This window comes from Pyrus communis, chromosome 4 (genome assembly GCF_963583255.1).
Source record: "Pyrus communis chromosome 4, drPyrComm1.1, whole genome shotgun sequence".
Lineage (NCBI taxonomy): Eukaryota > Viridiplantae > Streptophyta > Magnoliopsida > Rosales > Rosaceae > Pyrus > Pyrus communis.
Window position 1 is genome coordinate 380,299 of NC_084806.1, and position 27,183 is coordinate 407,481.

The 27,183-nt window shown below is 37.7% G+C and overlaps 4 protein-coding genes and 1 pseudogene across 6 annotated transcripts; 2 read left to right on the forward strand and 3 right to left on the reverse strand.

Annotated features, from left to right (window-relative positions):
- Positions 1-55: 55 nt before the first annotated feature.
- Positions 56-3,113, reverse strand: LOC137731076 (anamorsin homolog). Its single transcript, XM_068470149.1, has 8 exons — positions 2,973-3,113; positions 2,380-2,497; positions 1,847-2,013; positions 1,671-1,769; positions 948-1,104; positions 681-814; positions 511-585; positions 56-424 (listed from the first exon to the last, which is right to left on the reverse strand). The coding sequence occupies exons 1-8, from the start codon at positions 2,973-2,975 to the stop codon at positions 386-388; spliced, it is 792 nt and encodes a 263-aa protein (XP_068326250.1). The 5' UTR covers positions 2,976-3,113; the 3' UTR covers positions 56-385.
- Positions 3,114-3,828: 715 nt separating this feature from the next.
- Positions 3,829-7,698, reverse strand: LOC137731652 (delta(24)-sterol reductase). Of its 2 annotated transcripts, none has more exons than XM_068470827.1 (3): positions 7,559-7,698; positions 4,665-5,932; positions 3,829-4,567 (listed from the first exon to the last, which is right to left on the reverse strand). In XM_068470827.1, exons 2-3 carry the CDS (start codon positions 5,910-5,912, stop codon positions 4,109-4,111), a joined length of 1,707 nt encoding a protein of 568 aa, XP_068326928.1. In that variant the 5' UTR covers positions 5,913-5,932; positions 7,559-7,698; the 3' UTR covers positions 3,829-4,108. The 2 variants fall into 2 exon arrangements, with proteins under 2 accessions (XP_068326928.1, XP_068326929.1); XM_068470828.1 differs by having other exon boundaries at positions 4,665-5,935; positions 7,559-7,691.
- Positions 7,699-9,398: 1,700 nt separating this feature from the next.
- On the reverse strand, positions 9,399-14,037 carry LOC137731180 (synaptotagmin-3-like). Of its 2 annotated transcripts, XM_068470285.1 has the most exons (9): positions 12,765-14,037; positions 12,102-12,343; positions 11,891-11,909; positions 11,535-11,740; positions 11,274-11,383; positions 11,084-11,182; positions 10,194-10,635; positions 9,925-10,072; positions 9,399-9,788 (listed from the first exon to the last, which is right to left on the reverse strand). In XM_068470285.1, exons 1-8 carry the CDS (start codon positions 13,595-13,597, stop codon positions 9,972-9,974), a joined length of 2,052 nt encoding a protein of 683 aa, XP_068326386.1. In that variant the 5' UTR covers positions 13,598-14,037; the 3' UTR covers positions 9,399-9,788; positions 9,925-9,971. The 2 variants fall into 2 exon arrangements, with proteins under 2 accessions (XP_068326386.1, XP_068326385.1); XM_068470284.1 differs by having other exon boundaries at positions 9,399-10,072.
- Positions 14,038-16,316: 2,279 nt separating this feature from the next.
- Positions 16,317-24,652, forward strand: LOC137732394 (pre-mRNA-processing protein 40C-like). The gene is made up of 16 exons (XM_068471701.1): positions 16,317-16,527; positions 17,058-17,347; positions 17,436-17,576; positions 17,832-18,465; positions 18,668-18,804; positions 19,718-19,755; positions 19,891-19,969; positions 20,105-20,551; positions 20,938-21,021; positions 21,474-21,614; positions 21,711-21,817; positions 22,373-22,496; positions 23,055-23,198; positions 23,605-23,751; positions 23,894-24,016; positions 24,133-24,652. Exons 2-16 carry the CDS (start codon positions 17,066-17,068, stop codon positions 24,448-24,450), a joined length of 2,946 nt encoding a protein of 981 aa, XP_068327802.1. The 5' UTR covers positions 16,317-16,527; positions 17,058-17,065; the 3' UTR covers positions 24,451-24,652.
- A 734-nt stretch (positions 24,653-25,386) lies between these two features.
- LOC137731943 (transcription initiation factor TFIID subunit 15-like) overlaps positions 25,387-27,183 on the forward strand; it is a 4,094-nt pseudogene continuing 2,297 nt past the window's right edge.

The window sequence follows — 27,183 nt, forward strand, 5'->3', positions numbered from 1 at the left end:
TCTACTCATGGACTCAGAAAATGTCGGAAATTCAGTATGTGAAAGAGAAGAAAAGTAGTCGAGAAGAGTGAGCTAATGCATTGCAGGCTTGCAGCAGAAGGTACATAATAAGTTTCTGATTATTATCTGGAATAAGCACCGTTGCTTTGAAAAGTCGAAGACAAACATAAACCTAAGAAACAAGTTTACCCGACAGTAATACGACATTGACAAAATGGACCAAACTAATTAAGGACACAAACTGTCAAATTCTGAACCAGAATTTATGTTTTGATCCAGAGAGATGCGAACCAAAAGTTCATATATCCGAAGCGCGGTAACTTGAGCAAAGAAAACCATCAACACATAGCACCATTCAGATGTATCTGAGGAAGGCGGTTCTAGTCTAGATGTCTGCTGTAAGGAAGTTCGCTGACAATGATACCTGGAAAAGAGATGTTGAACGTTAGCCTGAGTGCCAGAGAGAGCAAGAGAGGGAGCAAGGGATTGATTTTGAATCCAAGAAAATACCTTCTCGCCGGGTTTGAATGGAGGAAGACCTTTAAAAGGGCATGTAGCGCATCGAAAAGCATCCCCTAGTCCACACTGCAGATTGTAATTTTCAAAGCAAAGTAAACAAAACTGAACAGAGAAATAAAAATACATTAAAAAGCAGATGGATGAGAAACTAGAGGACATACACTGCCACATTGCGACTTGAAATTGCTCAAATCTACAGTGGTGCCCAACTTCTCTACTTTCTGCTCTTCTTCAGCTCTCCCACAAGTGCAGTTTTTACAAGCTTTCCTTGTGCTTCCAACTTCGCAATCACTCGCTGCACAAGCACATTGTTCGGTACATGGTTAAAAGAACACAAAAATTACAGTTGGCCCCCAAAAGAATCTCACGAGGCCGACAAACAATGAAAACAATTCAAAAAAGCATCATTTTGGGCCATGATGTCTTACATAGCAGCTGGGGTTTCTTTAAGTCCTCTTCTGTTAGTAAACTATCCTCGTCAATGAGATCTGAATCATCATTGATCTGAATTTTTGGTAAAGCTTTTGTGGTCTTTTTTAAGGCAAAGGATGAACCAATCTTCCAAGAAGGCTTTTTAGCCTTGACCTACAAAAAAGAACAAAACTAAGGCTCGAATGACTAATTCACAAAGCATATCCCATGATAAATGAACATGATCCAAATTACAGATTTTATTAAAAGCATCCATCCACAAATAAAATTTATTGATACAGTTATAGTGAACCAAGATATTCTTTTCATTCTTGTGAAATTATGAAATGCTAGAGTAATCGGAAAAATCAGAGATAACAATGGACACGTTCATCGAATGCAATACTCATGTGCTACCCAAAAAAAAAAAACAGAAGTACTCCAGTGCAAAAGCCTTGGGCAATTCAGACAATAGGGAGATTGGTGAGGTGGGTAGAAGAGATTCAATTAAACGCCTACAAGAAATTAAATGGAGAATATAGTGCTCGACTGGATTAAATGGCAGGAGAAACTTCACAAGTAGGATCCTATCTAGATCCTGATAATGGTCCATGTAGCAACTCCAAACAGTTGGTAGTAAGGCCGAAGTGAGTTGAATCGAGATTGTGTTATTGAATTAACATGCAAGGGGGAGAATTTAGATATCTATGCCAATGGATACTAGTAACACTGAAACTTACCCCAAAAGATAACTCAGATGGTAAACTTGATTTCACTTGAAGAGCTTTTGCTTCTAGAAAACCAGACAAAAGTAACTTGCGCTCAAGAACGGAGGTGGTCTGCAAGAGAACCCAAGTAAGATTTCTCATTCATGCCAAAACAAAATCTATAATGTCCCAATGTCAACATTAATGACCTTATCTGTTTCCCCTGTCGAAGCATCAGATATCTTGTAAATTAGGACTGTTCCACCAGGCTTCAAGACTCTTGAGATTTCCCCTAACAACTGCTCATTTGGAAATTCAATCGATCTACAAAGAGTAAACACAATGTCCACGGCGGAAGACCCCACCGGCAGCTGATCTGTCATGTCATATATCAAAACAAAATGAGATGAACACTATATTTTTGGCTACTGCGTAAACTGCGCACATGACAAACTGGTGAGAAATAAAAATAAATAGCTAATCCCAGACCGGTAGATCCAACATAAAAACTAAGCAATTGATCTTGGGATGCTATACAATACTGCCCATGGACAATAAACTAAGCAGAACTGATACAAAACGAAATATCAGACTCCCGGACATGAATCTTGTTCATAAGCAGCGATTTAATCAAGCAACAGTTGATAAAAAAGTTTTGTAACCCATGGACACATATTGAATGGCATTGCGGGAGAATAGAGACACAACTACATTAAATCACAAAACTGAGTAAGAAACTTACTTGAAGAAGACAGAGTGACAATTTGAGGTTCACACTTTTCGGTCCCGAGCTCCCTTAATGCATCAAAAACTAGACTAACAGGTAGAACCCCATCATCTGTAAATGCCAGCACAGATCCCTGCAGAAATGAAGGTCAATAAATTTTAGTGGGTTGCATCCTCTTTCCCACATGAAATTTGTCAGGCAATAAGAAAAAAGCTTAGTTCTTGAAATTTTTGAGGCTGAAGAACAAATAACAACAGCTGACACAAACACAAAATAAAATTGATAAAAGGACAATTAATCGACAAATAATAACGTCAGGTTCTTCATTATTAAATTAAAAATATAATATTATGCAATCAGATTCAAAAAGGTCGATTAAAATCTGCTTAAAAATACTCAATTTTTTCACCACATGAGTTAAAAGTATTCAACTTTCGTCTTCCATTTTTCCCTTTCAGTTTTCTGAGCAGCCAAACGGTTCGCAGGAAAAAATTCGCAGTAATTGAAAAATCGCTAACAAACGCATTGCAGTAAGATCTAAGCAAGCAATTGCAGAACAAGGAAACAAATTGAGAACTGAAAAAAAAGAAAAGACCAGAGAAACTGACCATGGCGTCGAAGGAGGAACAGATCTTCAAGCCCTAAAAGCAAAAACGCAGCGAACCGGTTCTTCTACAGTCAGCCAACAATGTCCCGTGCTTGTACTGTATTTGTGCGCTGCCGACTTCCTTTTTCTCTCTTTTGCGTTCGGCAATGTGGTGGGCTGCGTGGGAAGAATAAGGGCAGTATTTAAAAGGAATACGTGGGTGATGGAGTATGACGGTCGCACACGACGTATGCCGTGTACACCGAAGCGTGGGGATCGTGAGCTGGCCACACTTGACCGCGCGTGGAGCTGTTGTCTCGACACGTGTTAGGGTCTATAGGGGAAATTTGAGCTTTTTCTTGTTTATTTAATTTAGTGATCACACCTATTTTTATCTCTCAACTCTGTTTTAATTTCTGATCGTCAAATTAAATAAATATAATAAGATCAATGAATGAAAAATAAATTTTTGATTGTCGAATCAAATAAATTAAATAAGATCAATAGCCAAAAATAAATAAAGTTGTGGAAAATGAAAGGGGCCTATTTAATTTTGTTTTGATCTGGGGTTTCTTTCTTATTTTATGCGTAGCAGGTGATGTACTTGTTACATGTAAATTTGATTTTGGCGTTGTATAGTGCAAAGGAAACAAAAACTACATAGAAATGGGTGAACTACCAAAATTTGTCTCTGGCATTTTATCTAAAAAATTAGATTATAACAAAATGTTATTATGATTGTATTTCAAATAAACCCCACACCATTGATAAGTCAATAATGCGTAGATCAGTTAATAAGCCAATAATGTGGAGGGAAGTTTATTTTCTTCTCATGCACAAGTTTTATTTTCAGATATTAAATTGAATAAAAAAAATAATAATAAAAAGTTGGTCAGCACTTTAACCATAGAACTTAGAACGAAAAGAAGACGCAACATCATTAAAGTTAACGTGAGTCTCAAGTCAATAGAATCATCCCGCGAGTCTCCAGTCAATAAAAACACCCAAAGTCCCGTAATCCATACGAAAAACACTCGAACAACATCAGCGCTAAAACAGCATCACACGGACGAAACTACTCAGATCAGACTGACTAGAAATCAAGGGAGAAAGGAAATGCAACAAGTCCTAACAGAATCCGCAGCTAAAAAATCAAAATCAGTAGTCCACCGGCTCATCAACCTCGGCGATAGGAGTCTCAAGGATGGCTTGCTCAGCTTCCTGCACCTCCTTCTCAGTCTTCCTTCCCTTCTTGGACTTGTAGTACACACTCATGAATGTTCCCACAGCACCATACTTCCTCCTGCAGTTCTCGTAATGCCCTGCATCAAACATCCTCCAGAAGTTCTTCTCGTTCAGCTCGGACACAGCATACTGAGGCTGGAAACCATGATTCTCAATCAGCCAATTCTCCATCCGTCGGACTGCTTCTGCACCATCAAAAACCTCACCCCTCAGGACGGGGCCTGGTGCATAGTAGACACCAACATCTGTGTACATCTGAGAGTAATGCGTGTCTCCCTGCCTGCGGTGTTGCTCAAAGCCTGGTTCGGTGTATATCATTGTCTTGATGGGATTCTTGTACATTCTGTGAGGGCAGAGCCAGATGGGGTACACCTATAGAATCAACAAAACAGGATTAACAAAATGGATTAGGGAACATGATTAAAATCAAAATGGATTTTCAAGTTTAAGTAAAACCAGACATGTTTACCTCCATCTCATGGTGAACCCATTCTAAAGCATCCCCGACCTTGTAAAGAGGAACGAGCATGTCTTGAATGACGTGATTGTCATGGTAATAGTTTCTAATGGCTTCACCTTGAGTAGCCTTGAGCAGAGAAATCTTGGGTGGCATCATCCAGCCTAACAAAAATCTGAACCACCACTGATCAGCAAATGGAAGGATAAGCTTTCCCTCCCAATAAATACTCCGAGTGTGCCTGTGGTAGTAGTCCCTTGTCGGGATGTATTCTACAAACTCCCCTTTCTTCAGTGCTTTCTCGGCATGCTGATAGAACCAGGGTTTAAACCACCACCCAACTTCGTTAATCACATTCCCCTTCTTCTTTGCTTCTTCTTTTGAAGCATATCTACCCGTCATGCACACAGCTTCCGTTGGGGTATAAATCATGGTTTCAACAAAGTCTGGAACCTTTTCGGGGTTGTCCTGATCTCCATCTCTCGGAGCAAAAGAATCACTGTATGCCTGTGCAATCTCTTTCAGATTTCCCACCACGGGTTTGTATGTCAGCCTCATGTATTCCTTGATGGGTATCAGCTTGATCTCAGCAGAGACAAGAAGCCCCAATGTTCCCTGAGACCACGGAATAGCATAGAAAAGATCAGAGTACTCATTATCCCTGGTGGCTCTGACAACTCGGCCATCTGCAAGAACAATCTCATAGGCCACAACTGTATCAGAGAAAAGTCCATAGATGTGAGAGCTTCCTTCAATTCCATAGCCATTAATGAGACCACCAACAGTAAGATCATCAAACTCAGCAACCACGGCAAGGGCGAGATTCAATGGAACAGTTACCCTGGTTATCTGCCCCATGTTGACTAAGGGCTCAACTTTCGCAATCATTCTCTCTTGATCAATTTCAAGGACATTTCGGAATGCAGACAAATCAACCTCAAAATGACGAGCTCGCTTGTAGTCAACATTCCTCATTCCAACAGCTATCCATGGTTTTCGTGCTGTGCAAACAAGCCCATCCTTTGAGGGGTTCCTGTCTTTGAGCCGTTTTACGACCTTCTGAACATTTTCATCATGTTCCTTTTGACGCCTCTTGTAGGACTTCATCTCAGATCTTATATCCCCGAGGTACGTGAGAAAGTACATAGTGAAGGAGATGGGAAGCACAACAAAGATAACAACAATCCATCGGAATTGAACAAGAAAGTCCACCACGGCCGTCTTCCTCTTTGGACGCAGTGGGGTTTCAAGATCCGACATCTTGGAAGTGGAGGCCTACTCTGCTGTACAAAAAATATAATTGTTAGGTAACACAATTGGAATAAAAAGGTATATATTTCTATACCATATTACATGGGATTAGGCATTCTTTATACTTTACACTATCTGTTACATGCATGATAAACAGATCACCCTCACACTGATTGCAGCAAACTCAAAATCCTAATAACGTGACATGGCAATGTCAATGAAAGCTACAATACAATACAAAACCAACAAATGAAGGAGAAAGATAAGTGACAATTCAAATATAACTGATACATGAATGCAACAAAGATCTTGTCCACCTTCTACCCAAAAAGGAAATACAGATAAGCAAGGATTGGTACCAAAATTAGATTGATCCGCAAGTAATGTGCGCTACAAATTTATAATTCTCATATTTTTCAGAGTCTTACCAGGGATGTAAACTTTCCTTTTTGAGATTACCATACCTATAGTTGGAAAATCGAGCATGACAAGTAAAACCCTGATAAGGATATGCAATTAGAGTTCCAGAACAGATTTTGCTTCCACATAGAAATTAGCTCAATTTGCATATGGTGAGTTGTCAGATTTACAAGTTACTAGAGTTCGCAAACACAAAATGCACAACAAATCTTTGTCTTGTCGAGTAATGCTATACTTATTATATTTTTAAACACAAAATGCACAACAAATCTTTGCCTTGTGGAGTAATGCTATACTTATTATATTTTTAAACACAAAATGCACAACAAATCTTTGTCTTGTCAAGTAATGCTATACTTATTATATTTTTCATACCACATTTGTACCACCTCTCTAATAGAGGTTGGCCCCACCAACACATGTCGGTTTCATCTCTTTAAGAGCTGTGGTACAAATGTGGTATGAAAAATGCGGTAAAAGTAGCATTTTTGATGTCTAAATTGACAGTTACAACCTTAATGGCAATTAGTTATTGTAAACATACGTTGAAAAACCAAAACAACACATGCTACAAGCTTGCCAAGAAAATAGATTTTCAAAAACTAAATCTTAAATAATATCCAGATATAGTGGTACCACTTTCAAAGCAAGAACCTAATCCATAAACCCCAAACCCAAACCTAAGCCCTCCCACCTATAAGCAGAGAGAAATATCACTATACCGTAGTCCAACCTTTAATATCAGCGAAGGCTTGAAGAAGAATTAGACTCTAAAATTCAAGATCTACTTCTCTTTACAAATATATATTTTTTTTTATTACAAGCGATACTACCAAAAAAATTTTTTTATTATTAAGAGCGATGTTACTATTCTAAGCTAAAGGATACGCTAAAGGACAGGAAGGGAGCTACAGCACTAAGGACAATAAGGGAAGAGTGGGTGAGGGTTTAAACCCGAGGACACTGCGCCTCAACACACTCTAACAAAGTCTAACAACACTCAATAGGAGACTTCAGAAAGACTCAAACCATACTCTGAAAGCTCCCTGTTCTCTCGTTTTCTCAGGAAACAAACAGATCTCAGCACAAAAACACACCCAACATTCAACCCCCAAACCAAAAAGAAAACAAATTCGAACAAAAAATAGCAAAATTTCAAACTCTAACGAACCGGCTAAAATCTAGCAGTAATCAAAACACAATGTTAAAGAGAGAGAGAGAGAGAGAGAGAGTACCTGGTGCTGAAGATGGCGAACTAATTGCAAGATAGGCCCGTAGAGGAACCGACTTTTAAGGGCAAGTCTGGAAGCGGCCAGAGTGAGTGATTGAGGGAGTGAGTGACAGAGGGACAGTGCGTGTCCGAGGCCCAATGCGTTTATTTATTTATTTTATAACTTTCTTAAAAAATTAATAAAAAAACGTAAAGAAAATAAGAGCATCTCCGAAGATGTCAAATTTAAAATATTAAATTAATATTTAATGATTTATGTGACAATTTGACTTATTGTAAAACTTTTTTATCCAACTGATGTGTCAAATAATAATGTTATTTTAAAAAAAATTTATCATTTTGTGGGGTCTATTAATGTAGGCAACCAATCAAATTCTTAAAATACACAACCACATTTATTACATTTCCATTAAATCTATTAAAAAAATATTAAATAGATTTGACAGCATAAGGCTTTACCTTCAATTGACTCAACGCCAAGTAAAAAATTGAAGGCTCACTTCGAGAAAGTTTGTTGCCAATTTTTACTATTATATACTTATATAACAGCTTTGATATCTTCTTTGGAGATGTTCTAAAACAACGGGCAAAAGATTGAAGAGCCCGAGACAGATCCAATCAGAAGGAAATCTCCACCAACCAAGCCAACAAGATTCGCTGGCTGTCACGTTTTGGACTCAGCCCACCACCATGTGCCACTTCCGGACTTTCCCATGCCGCGTGTCATGCCCCTCTATTTTAATACATTCTTTTTATTATTTTAATATGCTCAAAACAAGGATAATATGTCTAATGTTGTTATATCAAATCGATAGTTTTTTTTTTAAGTGTCTTTCTATTTATATAATGAATTTGATTTATGTATTTATATTTTTAGCATGTTGAAAAAAATCTCTTCTTATCACTGATTTACCACATGATACAATAGTTAATTTACTTTTTAAATACATAATAAATATTAATTACTTGTGTAATTTGATTGTAATGAAAATTTTATTTGTAAATCTATATCGTGACAGATGTTATTAGAATATAAAAATTGATTATGCACTTCAAATTTATAAAACACAATAAGGAAAATTTGTTAATAAAATAAGAGATGCAAAATAACATTTTCTATATTGTTAATAATAAATCATGTTGTTATTCGATATTGCATGGCTATTTATTTGTTGTTGGTGAGTGAATAATATTAGTGGTAGTCTTTGCCCAAAAACTTGTTATACGTGAGTCATTAAAAAAAAAAAACAATATTTTGAGATATAAAAATAAAGGGCACTTTTTATGGAGAATCATCGTGTCCGTGAATCGCGATGATCATGATCATTTGACCTTTGTACAAAAGGTAGGTTAAAATGTAGACGATATCCTTTTCTTTTTATATGCAATGTTTTGGATCGTGATTCCATTTCTTAATCGTTTTGCATGCCTTTATATCAAATGATGCACACAACACTCGTGAGAGCTATATTCCCTTTTACATGCAACAAATCTTTTTTTCGTATTATATTCGAATTTTTTTTTAAGTATTATGTAGCACTAAATAATATGAATCGCTAAGATTGAATATAAAAAGATCAAAACGGCTAAAACACTTGTGACAGCACACCCGCTACACTCTTCAACATCTTTCATACAATAGAGAAATTTCGGTTTCAAAATACACATCTTGCATTCTATAGCTATTAATGCAATGAGAAATCATGTTGCACTCTTTTTCACCCATGTACGCTAAAATGTGTAGAAATCGCTTCTCTAACACAATTTTGAGTAACTTGGAAGATGGCCCATGTTAATATTGTGAATCCACTTCAATTATTTCACCATTGAGATAGGCCCAAATCTAAAATACAAAGTATAGCTTGAAATATGAATCCATTTCCAATATTTCATCTTTGGGCTTTAGGCCCTTATACATTTCTAACATCAAATCAATGAGTAAATCATTAGTTGCTTCCAGTCCCCAAATCTAAATTACAGAACCTTTGAAACCTCCTTGTCTCAGAAGAGAAAGAAGAAAGGCTATATGAACAGTTAGTGAAGAGAAGATACCTGGTAACTATCACACTACCTAAGGAGGCCTCTTGCAAAGAAAATGAAAAATAAAAGCGAAAAATGCCGCCGATGGAATTACCTCTGCAATAATCACAAATATACAATGTGTAGAGCGGACGTTGGAAATGAATTCAGTTGGTAAGTCCGTCCATCTTTAAGTTACCGGAGAGTTATCCACCCTACCAAGGACAAGGGTAGTTCTTTGAGAAATCCAAACTCAAGTGATGGGTTACGCCGAAACAGTTAGCTGGATAACGGGCTATAATACATTCAAGGAGTAATGTGGAACCAGCGAAGAAGGATTTCAAGTATTACTTTATTATAGCTAGTTTTGAGATCTAGTTCTCAAGCTCCTTCGTATCTCAAGGATTGAAAATATTTGAGCCACCAATGTTGAGTGCAATTAGCACTGATATGCCAGCAAGTAATGAAAGCCAAAGTAAGGTGGATTCCATGGATACTCCTGCATTTCACGAGTTTGTTTTTAATCTTTTTGGTGGATGAGGAGATGACACCAGTCAAAAAATCAACAGTAAATCGCTAACTTACATAATGATGTAAGAGGTAACATAGAGATTAAATACCTTGAGAACCTTCCGAATTATTATTGGAATTTGAAGGCACAGATTCAGCATCACGTCCACGCCGCATTTTTGAAAATTTTGACCCTGTAATTGAGATATCATCCACAAGTTTGGCATTCCCTGTTTCGGATGCCACTATCCCTTGAAATTCTTCACTCACAATCAAAGCTGCTAGAACGTCCATGAAGGATTCTTTGTCTGCTTCATTTGCAGACTCTAGTTTATCCTTTTCAGAATCAGACAACTCATCATCTGAATCTGAAGCGTCGGTATCCATAGAAGCCACCTGAGTTTTGTCATCCTCTTCATCCTCAACATATGCTTTATATGTCAGTCGAAGTAGTATTTCACCAGCAGACTTCTTTTTAAAGAGGCCCCAACCTCCTTGCAGTACCACAATCCTGTCCGTCGGTACAGTGTCTTGAAGAGATCCCAGATCAACCTAGAAATGAATAAAGTATTAATGGAAAACTATTTACTTTGAAATTCTGAAAGTAGTATTAATGGGCCAATTTGCCTCCGAAGGCAGTGAATTCAACCATTAGCTGCTATATCATGCGGCACATGCGCAATTAGGTGGGAATAAACTTTTGGGATATTTTTGTCAAATCCATCTTCATCACCTTTTATCCCTTGTCTAATTTAAAATTTTTATGGAGAGGCGAAAAAGGAACATTTCTGCGCTCCTTAGAACTTTAGATGAGAAGAATCAAATAATGCAGCCATATCTCATTCTTGATATAACCCACTACCTCAAAATAGCTTTATGTTTTTAAACAAGTATTGGTTCTGAAAACACAAACATTACATGCATGCATCCCAATCACGTATGCTACGACCATGCCAATCCTGAAAACAAGTTCAGTATTTGAAAGGATTAGATCTTTTACCTCTCCTGTACCAATAGTTAAGTCTGCGAATCCAAGAGAATCGTTGACTTGGATGTATAATTTTTGTTTTCTAGGGTTGGCCACAAGTATATCAAAATCCTGCCAGCACAACATACAAACACATGATTCCAAATTTACATATACGAATTTTACAATATAGTAGATGAAGCAACACTAGAAGACGGTTCACCTGATTCCAGATCGGCTCACCAGGGGGTCCAATAACAGTAGTTTGACTGTTATTTTTACTGCGTATAGTTTGATCTCCCAGGCTTAGTGTAACATAGGGATCCGTTTTGCCTGAAAAATTAGATCAACAGGTTATTGAGTCTCTAAACGAAAATGGACAAGTGAATACTTATGATATTCATTTTATCATAAGCCAACGGCAGCTTAAAAAAAATGAAAACAAAACAAATGAAATTATTTCACATTAGAAGACATTCATTACCATAGAAAACATAGGAAAGCTTCCGAGCATCTACAAGGGTCACTGATAATTCTCCAACAAAATCCTTGTTTCCTTCTTGTATGTCCCCTGACTTGAAATCATTTCCAACTGGGCCAACTGCTTTTCCTTTCTGGAAATCCAAGACAATCTTTTTTGGGCGTACAAATAATCTGGGTAAATCCTCGGTGAGAAGTTTTGTCAAAAACCTACAAAATGCATTTAGGGATCCAAGTCAAAAAGCGAAAGAAACAAACAAGCATACAATCCAGAGTGAATACTATATTATCGATTTGTTGTCTACCATTAACTTTCGTCTAGACAAAAATTAACGATTGAGAGTGATGAGATTCACTTACATTGAGAGAACAGGAATTGCTGAATTTGCCCAATCCATGCAGAAATAGACGAGAGAAGAAGATAATTATCAGTATCTTCAACATAAAACGATTTAGCCTAAAAATATGCAATTAACATTAAATAAAACAACCTATCTTATCTGCCAAACATAGTGCTATAGTACCTTAGTACCTTAGTAAATAGAAACATGATTATGAATATATGACATACCCATCAAATTGAACAGGCGGAAAGGTGACAATTCAAATTTGATCTTGGGAAGTGAAACAAAAGCCCATTGAACGGCTCCCACCCAAGGCGATGTAGGTATTAGCCGTAACTTGACCCAAAGTTCCCCATCAATATCAAAATCCCGAACACCAACTGGCACGTAAATGGGAATAATGCTAAATTTTAGTGAGAGCATTAACAGCATACGAGCACCACCAGTATAACGTAGACCTATTTGGTACCTAGATGAAATAAAGGGATATAGAATCAGTGTAATGGAAAATTGAGCTAGCACAGCACAAATACGCACAAAGTATTTTGACCAAAAAAAACATGCAAATCAGTTTCATAAAGATCTACCCTGATGAAAAAATGGTAAGGATGTCAGATCAATTATCTCAACGTTTGCTTTGATCAAACTCATCGATTAAATTCATTGTTTTATATCATTTCGTAGCATCCAATATCAAATTACATCTTAGCGGCCCAACAAATATTAAGCTTTGTCAACTTACTAAAAACGATATTCAGCAACACATTGCATTAAGTTCGTCATTCGATTTCCACATAAACAATCAGTCTATCATGAACATTGAAGCAGAGACAATAAGCAACCCAATCAAACAAAACACAAGCATAATTGAATTGAAAATTTTAACTCACTGCAGATCATTAACGCGGCGGGACGTCCTCCGCTCGACATTCCTAACAGACAACGGCTCGTCCCCCAGCGAAAACTGCTTGATTTCAACTCTCTCAACATAGTCAGGCTTCTTCAAATCATCAATTACCGGCTGCAGCAACCCAATGAGCCAATTCTCAAGCCCGGATCGATAAACCTTCCACAGCTTCCCCAACACCATGTTCACCCACTCCACCGACTCCTTCCTCTGCAAATCCTTCTCCAGAAACAGCGAAAAGCTCGTGGGCACTTGCGGCCATGCCTCTCTGCGGCCATTGTCACCACCCAGCTTGCTCTTCTTCCTTGAATTCCACAATTTATCAAACGCGACGCCTACAAAGAAGAAGAACACAAACAACCCCCCAATGTTTCGGTTTATTGGAGGCGATGGAATGGGATGTATCACTCCCAGCTGAGTTCTGAGCTTATCCACGAAAGGGTCCTCCTGAAAGCTGGTGAAATTGTTCCCCATTTGAACCGGCGACTCTTCGGAAAACTCATCGGCTTCCAGTTCACCGGAGAAACGATTTATCACCAAGTTTTTCGCACCCTGTCTCGCTGAATTCGTTATGTTCATGGAGGAACCCGGAGCATCGGGGGGCGAAATCGCAAAGGAATTACAACCCCATTTTCTTCTGACGCTTTTTCGAGGAAAATTGACGATAAGCAGCTGCTTTCTTCTTCTTTTAGATGAAGGGAGGGACAGGAAGTTGTGGGTTTTTATTGGGCGGGCGAAATTTCCACATGGGCAGTGAGGAGGAAGAGGCCGCGGCTGCGAGAAATGGAAGCTCGCAGAAGCTGATTGCAAAATCATTAATTAGCGGCGGAGATAAACTCAGAGCACCTGATTGAGATGTGAATGTAGGAAATTGCATTGGTAAACATGGATTCCAGCACCGGCAATTCAATCCAAATTTCCAACGGACCAATTAGCAGCAAAAACTCAAAAGAAAAAAATGGCGAAAGGGAAATTCCTTAGCAGCAAAAGCGCAGTCGTGAGATCTTGGGGTGTTGCTGGTAATCTGTAGTGAATTGGCAAGAAGCTGAAACTTCCATGAAAGCTCAGAGACTACGAGGGGAAGACGGAGATGGAAAGAGAGAGAGAGTATTTGGTTTTGCTTCTTTGTTTCGTCGAGAAAGTATTTGCGTGTTAAAATTGAGGCAGGGAAGAGAAGGGAAGAGGGAACAAACCTCGTTTGAGATTCTGGAAATTCGCTTTGACATTAAAGGCCTCAAATATGTGTAAGACGTGGATATTCCCAACCCTCCTTTTCCTAATTTCCGTCTCCCTTCTCTTCTCCTTTTTATTTTCGTGGAAAATTAAATGCACGTGGGACGGAAGCCGACGCGGTTCCCCCGCTCATTTTCTTTTTCTTCCTGGTTTGGCGCCACTCATTTTTTATATTTTTGAGTAAAGATAAAGAGACTAATCTTTTAGTCAATTATATATGTGATTGTTACTAAACATGTTAATTATCATTTAAATAATAATTTCATTATCAACAATTACGTCATATAATTTATAAAATTTAGTTTAAATATATAGTTTTTCTAGTATTATTTTTTTATTTTTTTAACACACAATATTATTTATGTTAAGGAAAATGTGATGAGTTTAGCCGCACAATGAGTAAAAAATAATGTGGTTCCAACTCGCATTTGGCAAAAATCGAACCTATGACATATCACTTGCAAGTGAAGAGCAATACATCTAAATTGTAATACTAAGTAGTTTCTGGTATTACTCTTTAATTATGGCTTTTTTTTGTTAGAATAATACGACAGTCCAACTCCAATTCGCTTATTATCTAATTGTACCATCTCTCAATAGAGGTGGAGCTCATGAACACGTGTGGGTCACATTTTTATTAGAAAGATTGTACAAATAGATCGTAAAAACATATCCATCATGTGGACACATCTACTTAGTCCACATGATGGATACGTTTTATCCAACCCATTGGCCACTTAACTCAAGGCCTAAATGGCCGAGAAAATCTCAAACTCGTCCTCATACCTAGCAAGATATGATGGAGGAATATGCTCAACAAGATGGATAAGAAATGATCATGCATAAGCAATGACGAGATAACCAATCTCAACAATAGTGACCCAATTATAGGTCAAAATATTTCATGTGGTTAAGAGATCTCCTTAAATATAATTCTTAGATGCATCTTTTATTAGACATCCAAAAATCAATTGTCTAAATGACTTGACCAACTTGATAACATGACTTAAATCAGCCAAACACATAAAGTCATAAGTGCCTTAACGAATCATCTCAAGTTATGACTTACCCCTATATAAGACCCTGACCTCGAGCTGTTAAATTGGAATTGTTGAATCCATTTTCATCTTACTAACCCTAAACCAATCACCTCGAAGCCATTGTCTCACACCACACTAGTATGACAAGGTCTAGCATGTCTTTCTCTTTCTTAGTTGCATTTATTTATAAATTTGAATATTAATCTTTACTAATTAATGAAACCCTTTTTGTTAATCAAAAGATGATGAAAAGACAAAATTAGTCTTCTATCACAAAAAAAAAAAAAAAAACGCAATAATGTAATTTTACAGATCCAAATTTTACTTTTTTTTTATTTAAGCCTCACATACAAGTGATGTTAAAATACCTCCAATATAAATTTAAAAAAAAAAAAAAAAAAAACCTCCCACTCCCCCCACGTTCTCTCTCTCTCCTCATTTTCTAAAATATATGTTCATACACAAAAAATATATAGGCAAATGCTAGTTTATATTAAAAATAATAATTTTTGGAGAAAAAAATGTATTATTCCTTACCAATAAAAAAGAAGATAAAGCCGTTGCCTCAAAAAAATAAAATAATTGATACTTCCAAAAAAATTAGAAAAATCATGTTGCAGATGGGCTGGTGGACTTGACCATCAATCTCAGGGCTGGTTTGGTATTGCTGTGCTTTGAAAAAAAACTGCTTCTGCTATGCTGTGAGAATAAGCAGCTGTGAAATAAAGCAGCAAAGTGTTTGGTAAACTTTTTTGTAAAAGTGCTTTTGAAAAAAAAAAAGCAGTATTATAGTGTTTGGTAAACTTTTATGTAAAACAGATGTGAAAAAAAGCTAGTTTTTCAAAGCTGGGTTTTGCAGCTTCTTGTTTTTGGCTTTTTTTCACCCAAAACTGTGAAAAAAAGCTGAAGCTGAATGTTTACCAAACACAAAAACAGCTCCCAGCTTTTTTTGATACCAGATTTTTTCAGAATCACCTCAGTACCAAACCAGACCTCAATCTGGGCCTTCATATTTTAGAAGCCTCTTGGGTGTGGCCTTGACGACATTGTGTTAGGACATGATTTCTAGTTGTTTCGGACCGGGTTTAATTCGGGAGGCATTATCGGGTTGATTTGATTCATGGCTTCAAAGTTCCGAGTCGAGTCGGGTTGAGTCCGGATATTTTGCAAGCCCTAATTAATTCCAATCCCCGTTTACCTTCTTTGGTTTGATATTTTATATATTTTTATTTTTATTTATTTATTTTTGGTTTGAAGCTGAATTCACCTCCACCTCCGTACCTCACCCACTTGCTACCCGCGCGCTCCCTCTCACTTCTCCCTCTGCGGGGTTAAAAGTTAAAACGACGGCAAAGATATACTGAAACGCCAACTCCCACCGTCTGCTGCGGCCGAGAGACCAAACAAACTTCCGCCGTTCTCTTCTCTCCGAATCTCTATCTTCCGACGCACCGCTTCCGCCTTCGCAATCCGGTTGGTCTATCTACGGACAATTCTCCCTGCTCTCTGTTTGTTTCTTGAGAAAATATTTTCTTGATAAATTGGGGGAAATTTGTTTCGCTTGCTTAATTTGTATTCAAAGTTTTTATGTGTGGCGATGAATTAACTGGTTTGTGAAATAGAATCGAACACTGTTGATGTGCATTAGGGTTTTGGCTTTGCTTCTGAAATAGTTTACCTAGCATTGAAGCTGATATCCGAGCAATTTCGGTACGATACGAGAAGGTCCTTTGTAGTCAGGGTGGGGTTTATTCAGACACATTATGCATATACTCGTGTTAGGGCACATTTTAGACTTAGAATAATGAAAACAGGAACCTAGGTTAAAAATAAGAAGAAAAACCTAAATCGAGGCGAGTCCGTTTTGAACTTACAGGGAGTCCTAGGAACAATTAACATGCTTGTTGTTACGCTCAGAAGGATAGGATTTGGTTTCCTAAATGAAGTGTATGTTTATAATTCGGATGATTTTTGTTCTTATTTTGTTGACTTATCATATGCAGATCAAATAATGGCATCGCCGGCTTGGTTACCGCAGGAAGTGAAGCCATCTGCATCCGTTTCACCTGCTGGCGGTGCTTCAACACAAACTGCTGTGTCACCTGCTTCAATTGTAGGCCCAACCAAGTCTAGTAGCTCAGGTGGTTCTGTGAATGATTCGATACAAGAACCTTTGCAGAATAAATTTGGCAATGCACCCAGCTTTGCTGTTCCAGCACCTTCGTTCTCTTACAATGTGCCTCCTAATGCAAACATTAGTTTTGGGACCTCTCAGCAGTCATCACCTAGTTCTGTAAGTACCAATTTATTAAAAGTTACCTCATTGTAAATCAATATTATAATTATCTCCAGTTCTAAATTTGATGTTTCTTCTAATATAGGCAATTAAGTCAAATCCGCCAGCATCTCCCCTGGTTCAGGCCCCAGTTCATGGCTTGTCGTCTTCTGCCAGTCCTTTTTCTTACAACATTCCAAAATCTGGTTATTCTTTCCCTAGTAACCAGCAGTTTCAATCTGGCATGGTGAGGGTCATTTCTTTAAATGAACATGAATTCTCTTGATTAACTGAGTATAGTGGCAATCGGTAGCTAGTGAATGGTTGTTGTTTTGATATTTATATTCTTATATCCTTTTCCTAAAAGCAAAAGGCTGTCAATGAGTTATTGCTGTATTTTTTTATCTGTTGTAGGCCTTTTGCGATCCAGAGGAAGGGTAACCTGAAAAGTCATTTGGTTTTATCCAAAAAATTAATGTTCTAAATCTTTTGTTGATTGCAGAATATCCCACCTGCTGTTGCACAAGAAACTGGTAATGCTTTATTGTCCTCAACTAGCACTCATTCTGGTTCCTTGCCTGCTCCTACTTCTTCAAATTCCACAATGAATATTTCATCAACTCCTAATGCGGGACCAAAAACTTTATGGGTTTCCACTGCCCCATCTTTTAACATGACTCCTGGAATGCCTGGAACTCCCAGGACACCTGGACCCCCTGGAATAGCTCACTCAGTGCAAATATCTTTTAATCCGACTGCACCATCTGCACCTATTGATTCTTCTGTAGCCAATAGACCTAGCATGCAAGCAGTACCTGTCGCGTCATCAGCAGTTCAGCCACATGTGGGTGCTCCTTACCCATCTTTATCTGCTATGGGTGCTCCCTGGCTCTCGTCCCCACAGATAGGAGGCTTAGCTAGGCCTCCGTTTTTGCCATATCCTGCTGCCTTTCCTGGTCCCTTTCCTCTGCCTGCACATGTTATGCCTCTCGCTTCTGTTCCTTTACCTGATTCTCAGCCTCCTGGTGTCACTCCTGTGGGAAATACTGCGGCAAATTCTGTGTCTTCCATTGGTTCTGGTCATCAATCGGCAGGGTCTTCAGTGATGCAGAAAGAATTACCTCATCCTGGCGTTGGTATGCTTTTGCTTTCATATTTGGTAAACACGATTTGACCTTATAACAATCTATTAGGGCTCTCTCTCTCTCTCTCTCTCTCTCTCTCTCTCTCTCTCTCTCTCTCTGTCCCTCTGTCCTTCCCCTTCGTCGATGATAACTTAATCAATGCTACATTGCGTATGGGCCGTTTATAGATGATAGGAGCAATTCCATGATGCAGGTCCCAAGAATAGAGCTGCTATCAATGAACAATTGGTTGCCTGGACTGCCCACAAGACAGAGACAGGAGTTGTATACTATTATAATGCTTTGACCGGTGAATCAACTTATGATAAGCCTCCTGGATTTAAGGAGGAGGTACGTTGAAGTTTTATTTATTTTTAGATTCATATGATATGAACACTTCATGAAATTTCAGTTTGCAAGATGCCTAATCCTAAAAAATAACTACCAAATGCTGCGGCTAAATTCTTAACTGTATTTAAGATGCAGATTGAAATATTTTTGAGGTTTGTTTTATTGGTGCTGCATTTTATTCTGAGGCCTTGAAGTTATCATGTTCATTCTATTAAATGTTATCTTATTTTAACCAGAACACCTTGTTGTGTCCACATTCCAATATAAGTCGTGAGAAAGTGGACCATATTCTTCTTCATATCCCTGTAGGTATGGAGCTTTGGTCCCTTATCTTCTCATGCGTAATTTATGACTTATATGTAGGTTTTTTTTTGGGTATGTTGGCATGCTAGTATATATAGTGTGGTGTGGTATGAGGTTCCTTGTGCATTGGTGCGGAAAAAAGCTAAGTTTCGGATAATACGGATACATAAGATTAAGTATGAAGCTTTTGTTCAGAAAAGAATATGTACAACTTTTGTTTTTGAACTTGGCTTTTTCATTTTGGCCTACTGCATATGAATATTAGATCTTGCATTGTTTCCTATTGTATACCCTGTGGTAGTTTAGCTTTCTTCCCTGTTTTCCCATAAAAATTGTACAAAAATCACATCATTAGTTTTTATTGGATTAGAGATGACTTTTTAAATACTCTGATTGCTATGGTTATGAGGATTCCATTGTACAATTATTATTTTTCATCCTAATATTTTTCTTATAGAACTGTATAAGGTAAGAATAGAGAGCTATTAAAAAGATAGGATCTAAAGTTTCAGTGCCCCTAAATCTGGTTTGAAGCAATAGGTATCATGCATGACTTTACTTGACCATTGCTGTTGGGGACGTATCTGATTAATTTTTACTGCTTGTGCAGCCTGATAAGGTTTCTATGCAGCCAACTCCAGTTTCGACGTAAGTTCTAGTTTATCCTGTTGGGTTGCCCCTTTTTTCATTTATCTCTTGTATTTTGGATGTTAGAGTTGTTTCAGAATGTTTTTGTGATGTAAGAATGTTCTTTTATCCTTGCTTTGGTTCTCTTCTGTTTAGGGTGAATTTGGCTGGAACTGATTGGGTATTGGTCACAACCAGTGATGGGAAAAAGTTTTACCATAATAGCAAAACCAAGGTATACCATATAACTTGTTTATTGAAATGTCTGGGGTCCTCAGAAACACTGCTGTATGAATGGGTGTTAGTACTAGTACTATTGTTACCAACCTTTTGTATCTTTTTTTTTTTTTTTTTTTTTTTTTCCGATCAGGTAAGTAGCTGGCAGATCCCAAATGAAGTGATTGAATTGAAAGAGCAGCAGGATAGTGACGTGCCAAAAGAACATACACTATCAGTGCCAAATAATAATTTAATGATTGAAAAAGGATCTGCTCCAGTTAGTATGAGTGCTCCGGCCATTAACGCGGGTGGTCGTGAAGCCATGCCTTTTAAACCTTCAGCTGTGCAGGGAACATCTTCTGCACTTGATCTGATTAAAAGGAAGTTGCAGGATCCTGTTACTTCTTCACCAATTCCGGCACCATCAGAATCAAATGGTGCAAGAGGAGTTGAGAGTACACCTAAGGGCCAACAAAGCGAGAATAGCAAAGATAAGCTAAAAGAAACTAATGGAGATGGAAACTTGTCTGATTCCTCATCAGATTCAGAGGATGCAGACAGTGGGCCAACAAAGGAGGAGTGCATTATTCAATTCAAGGTATATTTGTTGCTTCTAGTCTTCTACTTTACGAGAATCTAATATGAACATTAAATTGCAGAGATACATATTGTACTCTTATTGTGGAATTAAGTTTGAATGTTTTCTTTTTTCTTTAATATTCATGGTTTTGAGTCAATTGACTTTTGGACATGCCATGCTGGTGATCATTTTTGAAGACTTCAACTTAAGTCCTGTAGAATATAGAAAGTGTGGTTTGCTGCTTTGTACTTTTTTCTCCTTGATGTAATTTCGAATGCAGCCATCCCTGAATTGGGTTAGAGGCAACTTTAGATGTGGCTGATCTACTTTAGAAAGTTGATTTTATTTCCAACTTTAAATGCAGTTGATGAGAAATGCTAATCATTTGGCAATCATATATACAGGAGATGCTTAAAGAACGGGGAGTGGCACCATTCTCGAAGTGGGAGAAGGAACTGCCAAAGATAGTGTTTGATCCACGATTTAAGGTTTGTTGAGTCCAAACGTTAGGGATTTCATTGTTTTGGAATTAAGAGGCTAACCTATAACTGGAACTGCTTGAACAAGTTTGTTGGATTCATGCATCTGCTAATTTTTGGAAGGGTGAATTTGTTCCTGCCAATATTCTAGTGTTATCAATTGATTTAGGGTGCATGTTAACTGATACCCAAATTGCTGTTTATTTTATTATTAAATTTTGTTTTAATTTTTAATTTTTAATTTATGAGTGCTGTGAAAGGCTTAAACTTTTGTTAATGATGCCTTATAATAGAATCTTCCCGTCAATGCTGACCACCTGGGTAGATACTGCCTTAGATGTGGAATTTTCTTGTTCTCTGCAGTATTATTTATTGTTTATCTCTCTCTCTTGCTAGACTAAGAAGTTTGTGTTAAGTTTTCTTTGTGTTAGTCTTCTATAGTTAAAGGTCTACTGTTGCAGGCCATTCCAAGTCATGAAGCTCGTAGGTCCTTGTTTGAGCACTATGTTAAAACACGCGCAGAGGAGGAGAGAAAGGAAAAAAGAGCAGCTCAGAAGGCTGCAATAGAGGGATTTAAGCAGTTATTGGATGAAGCATCTGAGGTCGTGTGGATTGCCTTATTTTAGCTTTCTTATGTCTATTTTATTAGCTGCACTGTGGAATTGGAGATTGCTTATGTAACACTTTCAAATTTTCAGGATATTGATCGAAACACTGATTACCAGAGTTTCAGAAAGAAATGGGGCAATGATTCACGCTTTGAGGCTTTAGATCGCAAAGATCGGGAGCATTTGTTGAATGAAAGGTATCACCTAATAAGGAGACTTTTGATTGATATCCATGGTGTTCTACATATATTATTGTGTTGTTAGTCCCCTATATGTTTATTTTTATAATAGGAAATAAGATTAGTTTAATTAACTAAATAGTACAACATAGAGGACAAGATGTCCAATGAAAGAAAAATATCGACTTCTGAACTGATCTGAGGGGATAGAGTAATGGTTTATATTCCATGGCCACGTCCTTGTCCATGTTCAGTGTCTTTTCAAGAATCCATATATAGTGCAGGTATCTCTGCTGAGCTATTACATTTGAATCTCCTTTGTTCTGATTTGAATTCTTATTCAAATGTATGTTGAACTGTTTCCTAGACAGAGAAATTCATATCCATTGATAACCCTTGAAAGCAACATGAGTCAGCAAGTAGTAGCCTAGTAGGCTAGTGACGAGATCCCCAAATTGGTTGGGTGTGTCCTTTAGCTCATAAATCTCTTTGGATTCACACGGTAAATCTAGTCTTGTTTCTATGTTTAGTTTATATCATAATGGTCTTACATGATTTTTATTCTACTTGTAGGGTCCTTCCATTGAAGAGGGCCGCTGAAGAAAAGGCTCAAGCAGTGCGTGCTGCTGCTTCAGCTGGTTTTAAGTCCATGCTTAAAGAAAAAGGAGATATTACCGTTGGTTCTCGTTGGTCCAGGGTAGGTGCATTTTACATCAGCTTGTGGTTTATTTGATGTGTTGATGAGTGCCTCCAGAGGATGTACTTCTGGATGCTTTTGGTAATTTACGAGTGTACTTCCTGCTGTTTTTGGTTCAAAAATTAGAGTCAATTTTTATCCTTAAGCTATAGCTTCATTATTAATTTAGTTTGTGTAAGCATCAGCATTTTGTTGGTTATCAGTAAAAATCACTACACGTTTGAATTTTCTTGAACGAATCTGATGATCCTCTACCATAGTTTCATCGGTTTCTCCACCCCACCAGCCCCCCCCCCCCCCTCCCCCCCGGCGCCCCGTTGTTCAAAATCGTTGATTAATTTGTATGACCATCAAGGAACAACTTTTTTATTAGTGGTTTCAATTTCATTCTCCCTTATCATTACGATATGTTAGAATGACACAGATCTGCTATATTTTGTGAAATGTAAATAATACAGGTTAAGAAATTTTTTATTAAATTTTTTTTTTGAATGTATGAGATACTTGGTGTGCTAGAAAATTTAAATGAATTTATTTTGTGATGGGGACTTTCTTTAGGTGAAAGATAGTCTGCGGAATGACCCAAGGTACAAAAATGTTAGGCATGAGGATAGGGAAGTTTTATTCAATGAGTATATTTCGGAACTAAAAGATGTGGAAGAGGAAGCAGAACGAGAGGCAAAAGCTAAACGTGATGAGCAGGTAAAGATAGTGCATCTGCAGTTGTTAGGAACTCCCTCATCCCCTTCCTTCCTTCTCTTTCTTTCTGTCTGTCTGTCTGTCTGTGTATAAGTGAATGGGACCTATAAGAAAACCTTTATTAAAAGAAGGAAGTATGTAATGATGAATGTACTTGATGAGAAAGTCTCTCTGCCTTTCCCACCTATGCCGTGTTAATTTTGTTCGAAAGTATTTGTGTATGCATAACATATATCTGTCACTTCAGAGGGTGTGTGGGTGGGGATTTTGAGAATTAGTTCTTCAAAACAGTTGACAAAGAACCTCAATATTCTGTAAAAAGAGAGAATAAAATGTATTGCATCTAGGAAGGAGTGTGTACTTGAAAAAAAAAAAAATGTTAAAAGAGTTTGTCTCCCTTGGCTTTCAGGAAAAACTGAGGGAAAGGGAACGAGAACTGCGGAAGCGGAAGGAAAGAGAAGAGCAAGAAACAGAGAGGGTGCGACTGAAAGTTCGCAGGAAGGAGGCATTTGCTACTTTCCAAGCTTTACTTGTGGAAACAATTAAAGATCCTCAGGTATTATCTTTAGTTCACTTGGTTTTAGCGTCATTAGCTTAAACTCCGCATCTGTTATGAATTTCTGTACATTTACTATGGTATGGTTTGGTGTATTGTGTGTTGATAAATTATTAACTCTTTAGGCTTATCATGTACTTAGGCTTCTTGGACAGGCTCTAGGCCTAAATTGGAGAAGGATCCGCAAAGGCGTGCTGCCAACCCTGATTTAGATCCATCTGACATGGAAAAGCTCTTCCGGGAACATGTAAAGATGCTAAACGAGGTAATATATAATTTGGTGCTTCAATCCATTTCAATTTCATTTTCATTTTTAAAAATTGTTCTGGCTAAAAAATGCTGCTTTTATAATTCTTTACTCTATTGGTTTGGCTTTTCTAGCGATGTGCACATGAGTTCAGAACTCTGTTGGCCGAAGTCTTGACTGCAGAAGCAGCGTCCCAGGAGACAGAAGATGGAAAAACAGTTCTTAATTCGTGGTCAACAGCTAAACGCATTCTAAAGGTGGATCCCAGATACGAGAAGACGCCAAGAAAAGAGAGGGAAGTGTTGTGGAGACGATATTCTGAGGAGATGCTGCGGAAGCAAAAGTCAGCAGTTGATCAGAAGGAAGACAGGAAAACAGATGCTAAAACTAGAAGTTCTGCTGATGTTGGGAGGAATCCCTATGGATCTAGGGGTACTCACGATCGGCGATGATTTTTTGGTTAAAGTTTAGAGACTGGGCTTTCAAGTTAATTTCTCCAAGTCCTCGTAATTTTATATCGAGTGATTAAGCTGATGTTACTAGGTTTTTAACTGAAGGAAGGACTCATATGGTTTTATAGCTGATGTACGTTAGAAACCAGCGAATCGCAGACTCTTACTTTTCAAATGCATTTCTTGTGGCCCTTTCAATTTAGTCGAGTTTTGTCCCCCTTAAATTTAAGTCCAATTTGCCTTCTCAGTTCTCACTAAACTGATCATCCTCAGTTGCATCCGAACCGTTTACGTTTCACTCTTTTTGTAATAAATGTGTTTTGTTATAAAAGTCAAAAGTGCTTATGATTCGTAGAATCACTTCTTGAAGAAGATACGCTTGGATTTTTAGCAAAACAGAGCGTAAATACAGTTTTGCCTAAGTTGTAAGGAGAGACTTGAATTTTTGGCAAAAACGAGCAGAAGTGCTTGGCGTGAGATTTTTCGTTTTAATATCAAATTACAAAATAGTTGATATTATATACACACGTTTATTAAAATTTGGCCTTCAATTTTTTATAGAAATTTTGACAGCCAGAAGTATTAAGGTGTATTTAATTAAGATTTTAAAATAGTTTATTAAAATTCGGATGTATTCAATTAGAACTCAAAAGAAGTTTATAACATTTCAGATGTATTCAATTAGGAATTTATTTTAAAGAATTTTAAAAAGTTAAGGAATTTGAGAAAATCGGAGAGATTTCGTAATGCAATTTAAGTATTCACAAATCTCTCATCTCCTCCTGAGATTTCGAGAAAATTAAATTAAAACGTTTCATAGAATTTCTACAAATTAATTAAACTCGCTTAAACTCTAAAAATTTATAAATCAATTAAAATCTCTTAAAATTCTCAATTAAAAACACCTCTTAAATATCACAAAGAGAACAGTAGAAAGGTTTGTGGATAGCACACAAAATTAACAAAAACCGATAACAGGGTGCTAAAGTAGTGGAAGAAGCTGGAATCCCAGTTTAAAAAAAAATTAGGGCTTCCTCTCTCTCTCTCTCTCTGATCCTCATGGTTATCTTCTTCCACAGTTTGCGATTAATAATTAGGTTTCGCTGAAGGAGATTGCGCAATCGCACAATTGGGGTTAGGGTTTTCACCTTTCAGAGGCTCGTGGCTCGCGACCCACGTCGAGGACTCAGGTAAGGTTGATTTCGTTCTGAAGATTTGTAATTTGAAAATCGAAATTTGGAAGTCCTGATATTTCAACATTTCACATTGTATAACGATTCCAAATCCATCGAAGCCTTCATTTTTGTTTTCTGCTCGTTTCGTGTCGATTAATTGATTTAAGAGGGGTTTGTGTACGAGGGTTTTTATCAAATTTTTTAGGAATTTGATTGAGTAATGCTATATTCGCAATGGATTCTATTCTTAACATTCAGTCATTTGCAAAACGAATTTGCCTCTCTATTTCCATTGCGTTTTATTTGGGAATTTTGATACAAGTAGAAAGCATGTTGTACTGAAAAATAATGTTTTTGTGAAGGACTGGATTCGAGTTTCCGCTTAATCGAGTTTCATGAAAGTGGAGCTATATGGCAACCTATACAGGAAAAGGAGCCCCTTCAAATGGGTCTGTTTATGTTTGCAACTTGCCTGAGGGGACTGATGAAAATATGTTGGCTGAACATTTTGGTACCATTGGCTTGTTAAAGGTAGCTATTTTTACCGTTTATTGTTTAATTGACCTTCTGTATAAATTTCTTTATATATCTGGAAAACTCATCAGTTTCTCCTGTTTTTCGCTTTTCATTCTTGCTTTCTACCATTTAGAAAGACAAGCGAACAGGTCGACCAAAAATTTGGCTATACCGAGACAAATTAACCAACGAACCCAAGGGAGATGCTACTGTAACATATGAAGATCCACTTGCTGCATCAGCGGCCGTTGAATGGTTTAATGACAAGGAATTCCATGGTAATACCATTGGGGTTTTTATAGCTGAGTCCAAAAGCAAAGACGATCAAACTCATAACACTGTGGTTGATCCAAGTTTTGGCAATGATTTTGATGGACCGGAGGAAGCTGCTCAGGATACGAATGGGGGTGGCAGCGGCGGTAGAGGTCGAGGTGATGCTACTGGGAAAGCATGGCAACAAGAAGGAGACTGGACGTGCCCGAATACAAGGTCTGTGCTGTGATATTGGTGAGCAGCTCTTTCTTGCACTTTCCTTGGCATTTCCATTCTTAAATGTAATATTTATTCAGTAATGAGCTTCTCATACTCATTTTTCTAGCAGCTGTGCCAATGTGAATTTTGCATTTCGTGGTGTGTGCAATCGCTGTGGAAGTGCTCGACCTACCGGTGCTTCTGGTGGCGCAGGGGGTGGTGGTCGTGGCAGGGGGTCGTGGCGTTGATTCTGGGGGCCGTGGTGGTCCTGTTGGTGCTCCTACAGGTGGACTCTTTGGTCCAAATGACTGGCCTTGTCCAATGTAAGACTCTTTTATTTCCTCACCACCCCCCCCCTTCCTCCTTCCTCCGTTCTCGTTCACTTGTATCTTTATTATAATCGTCGTTGTCGTTCTTTTAAGTTTCAGTCGAAGTTTTGTCGCGTATTTGTATATTCTGTTAATGAGGTGGAATTAGAGGAAACATGATTTCTTGGTTTTTTAAAGGACCTTTTATTCTATTCTCTTATGATTTTGATTTTCTTCACATTTTTACGAATCTATTGTTAATG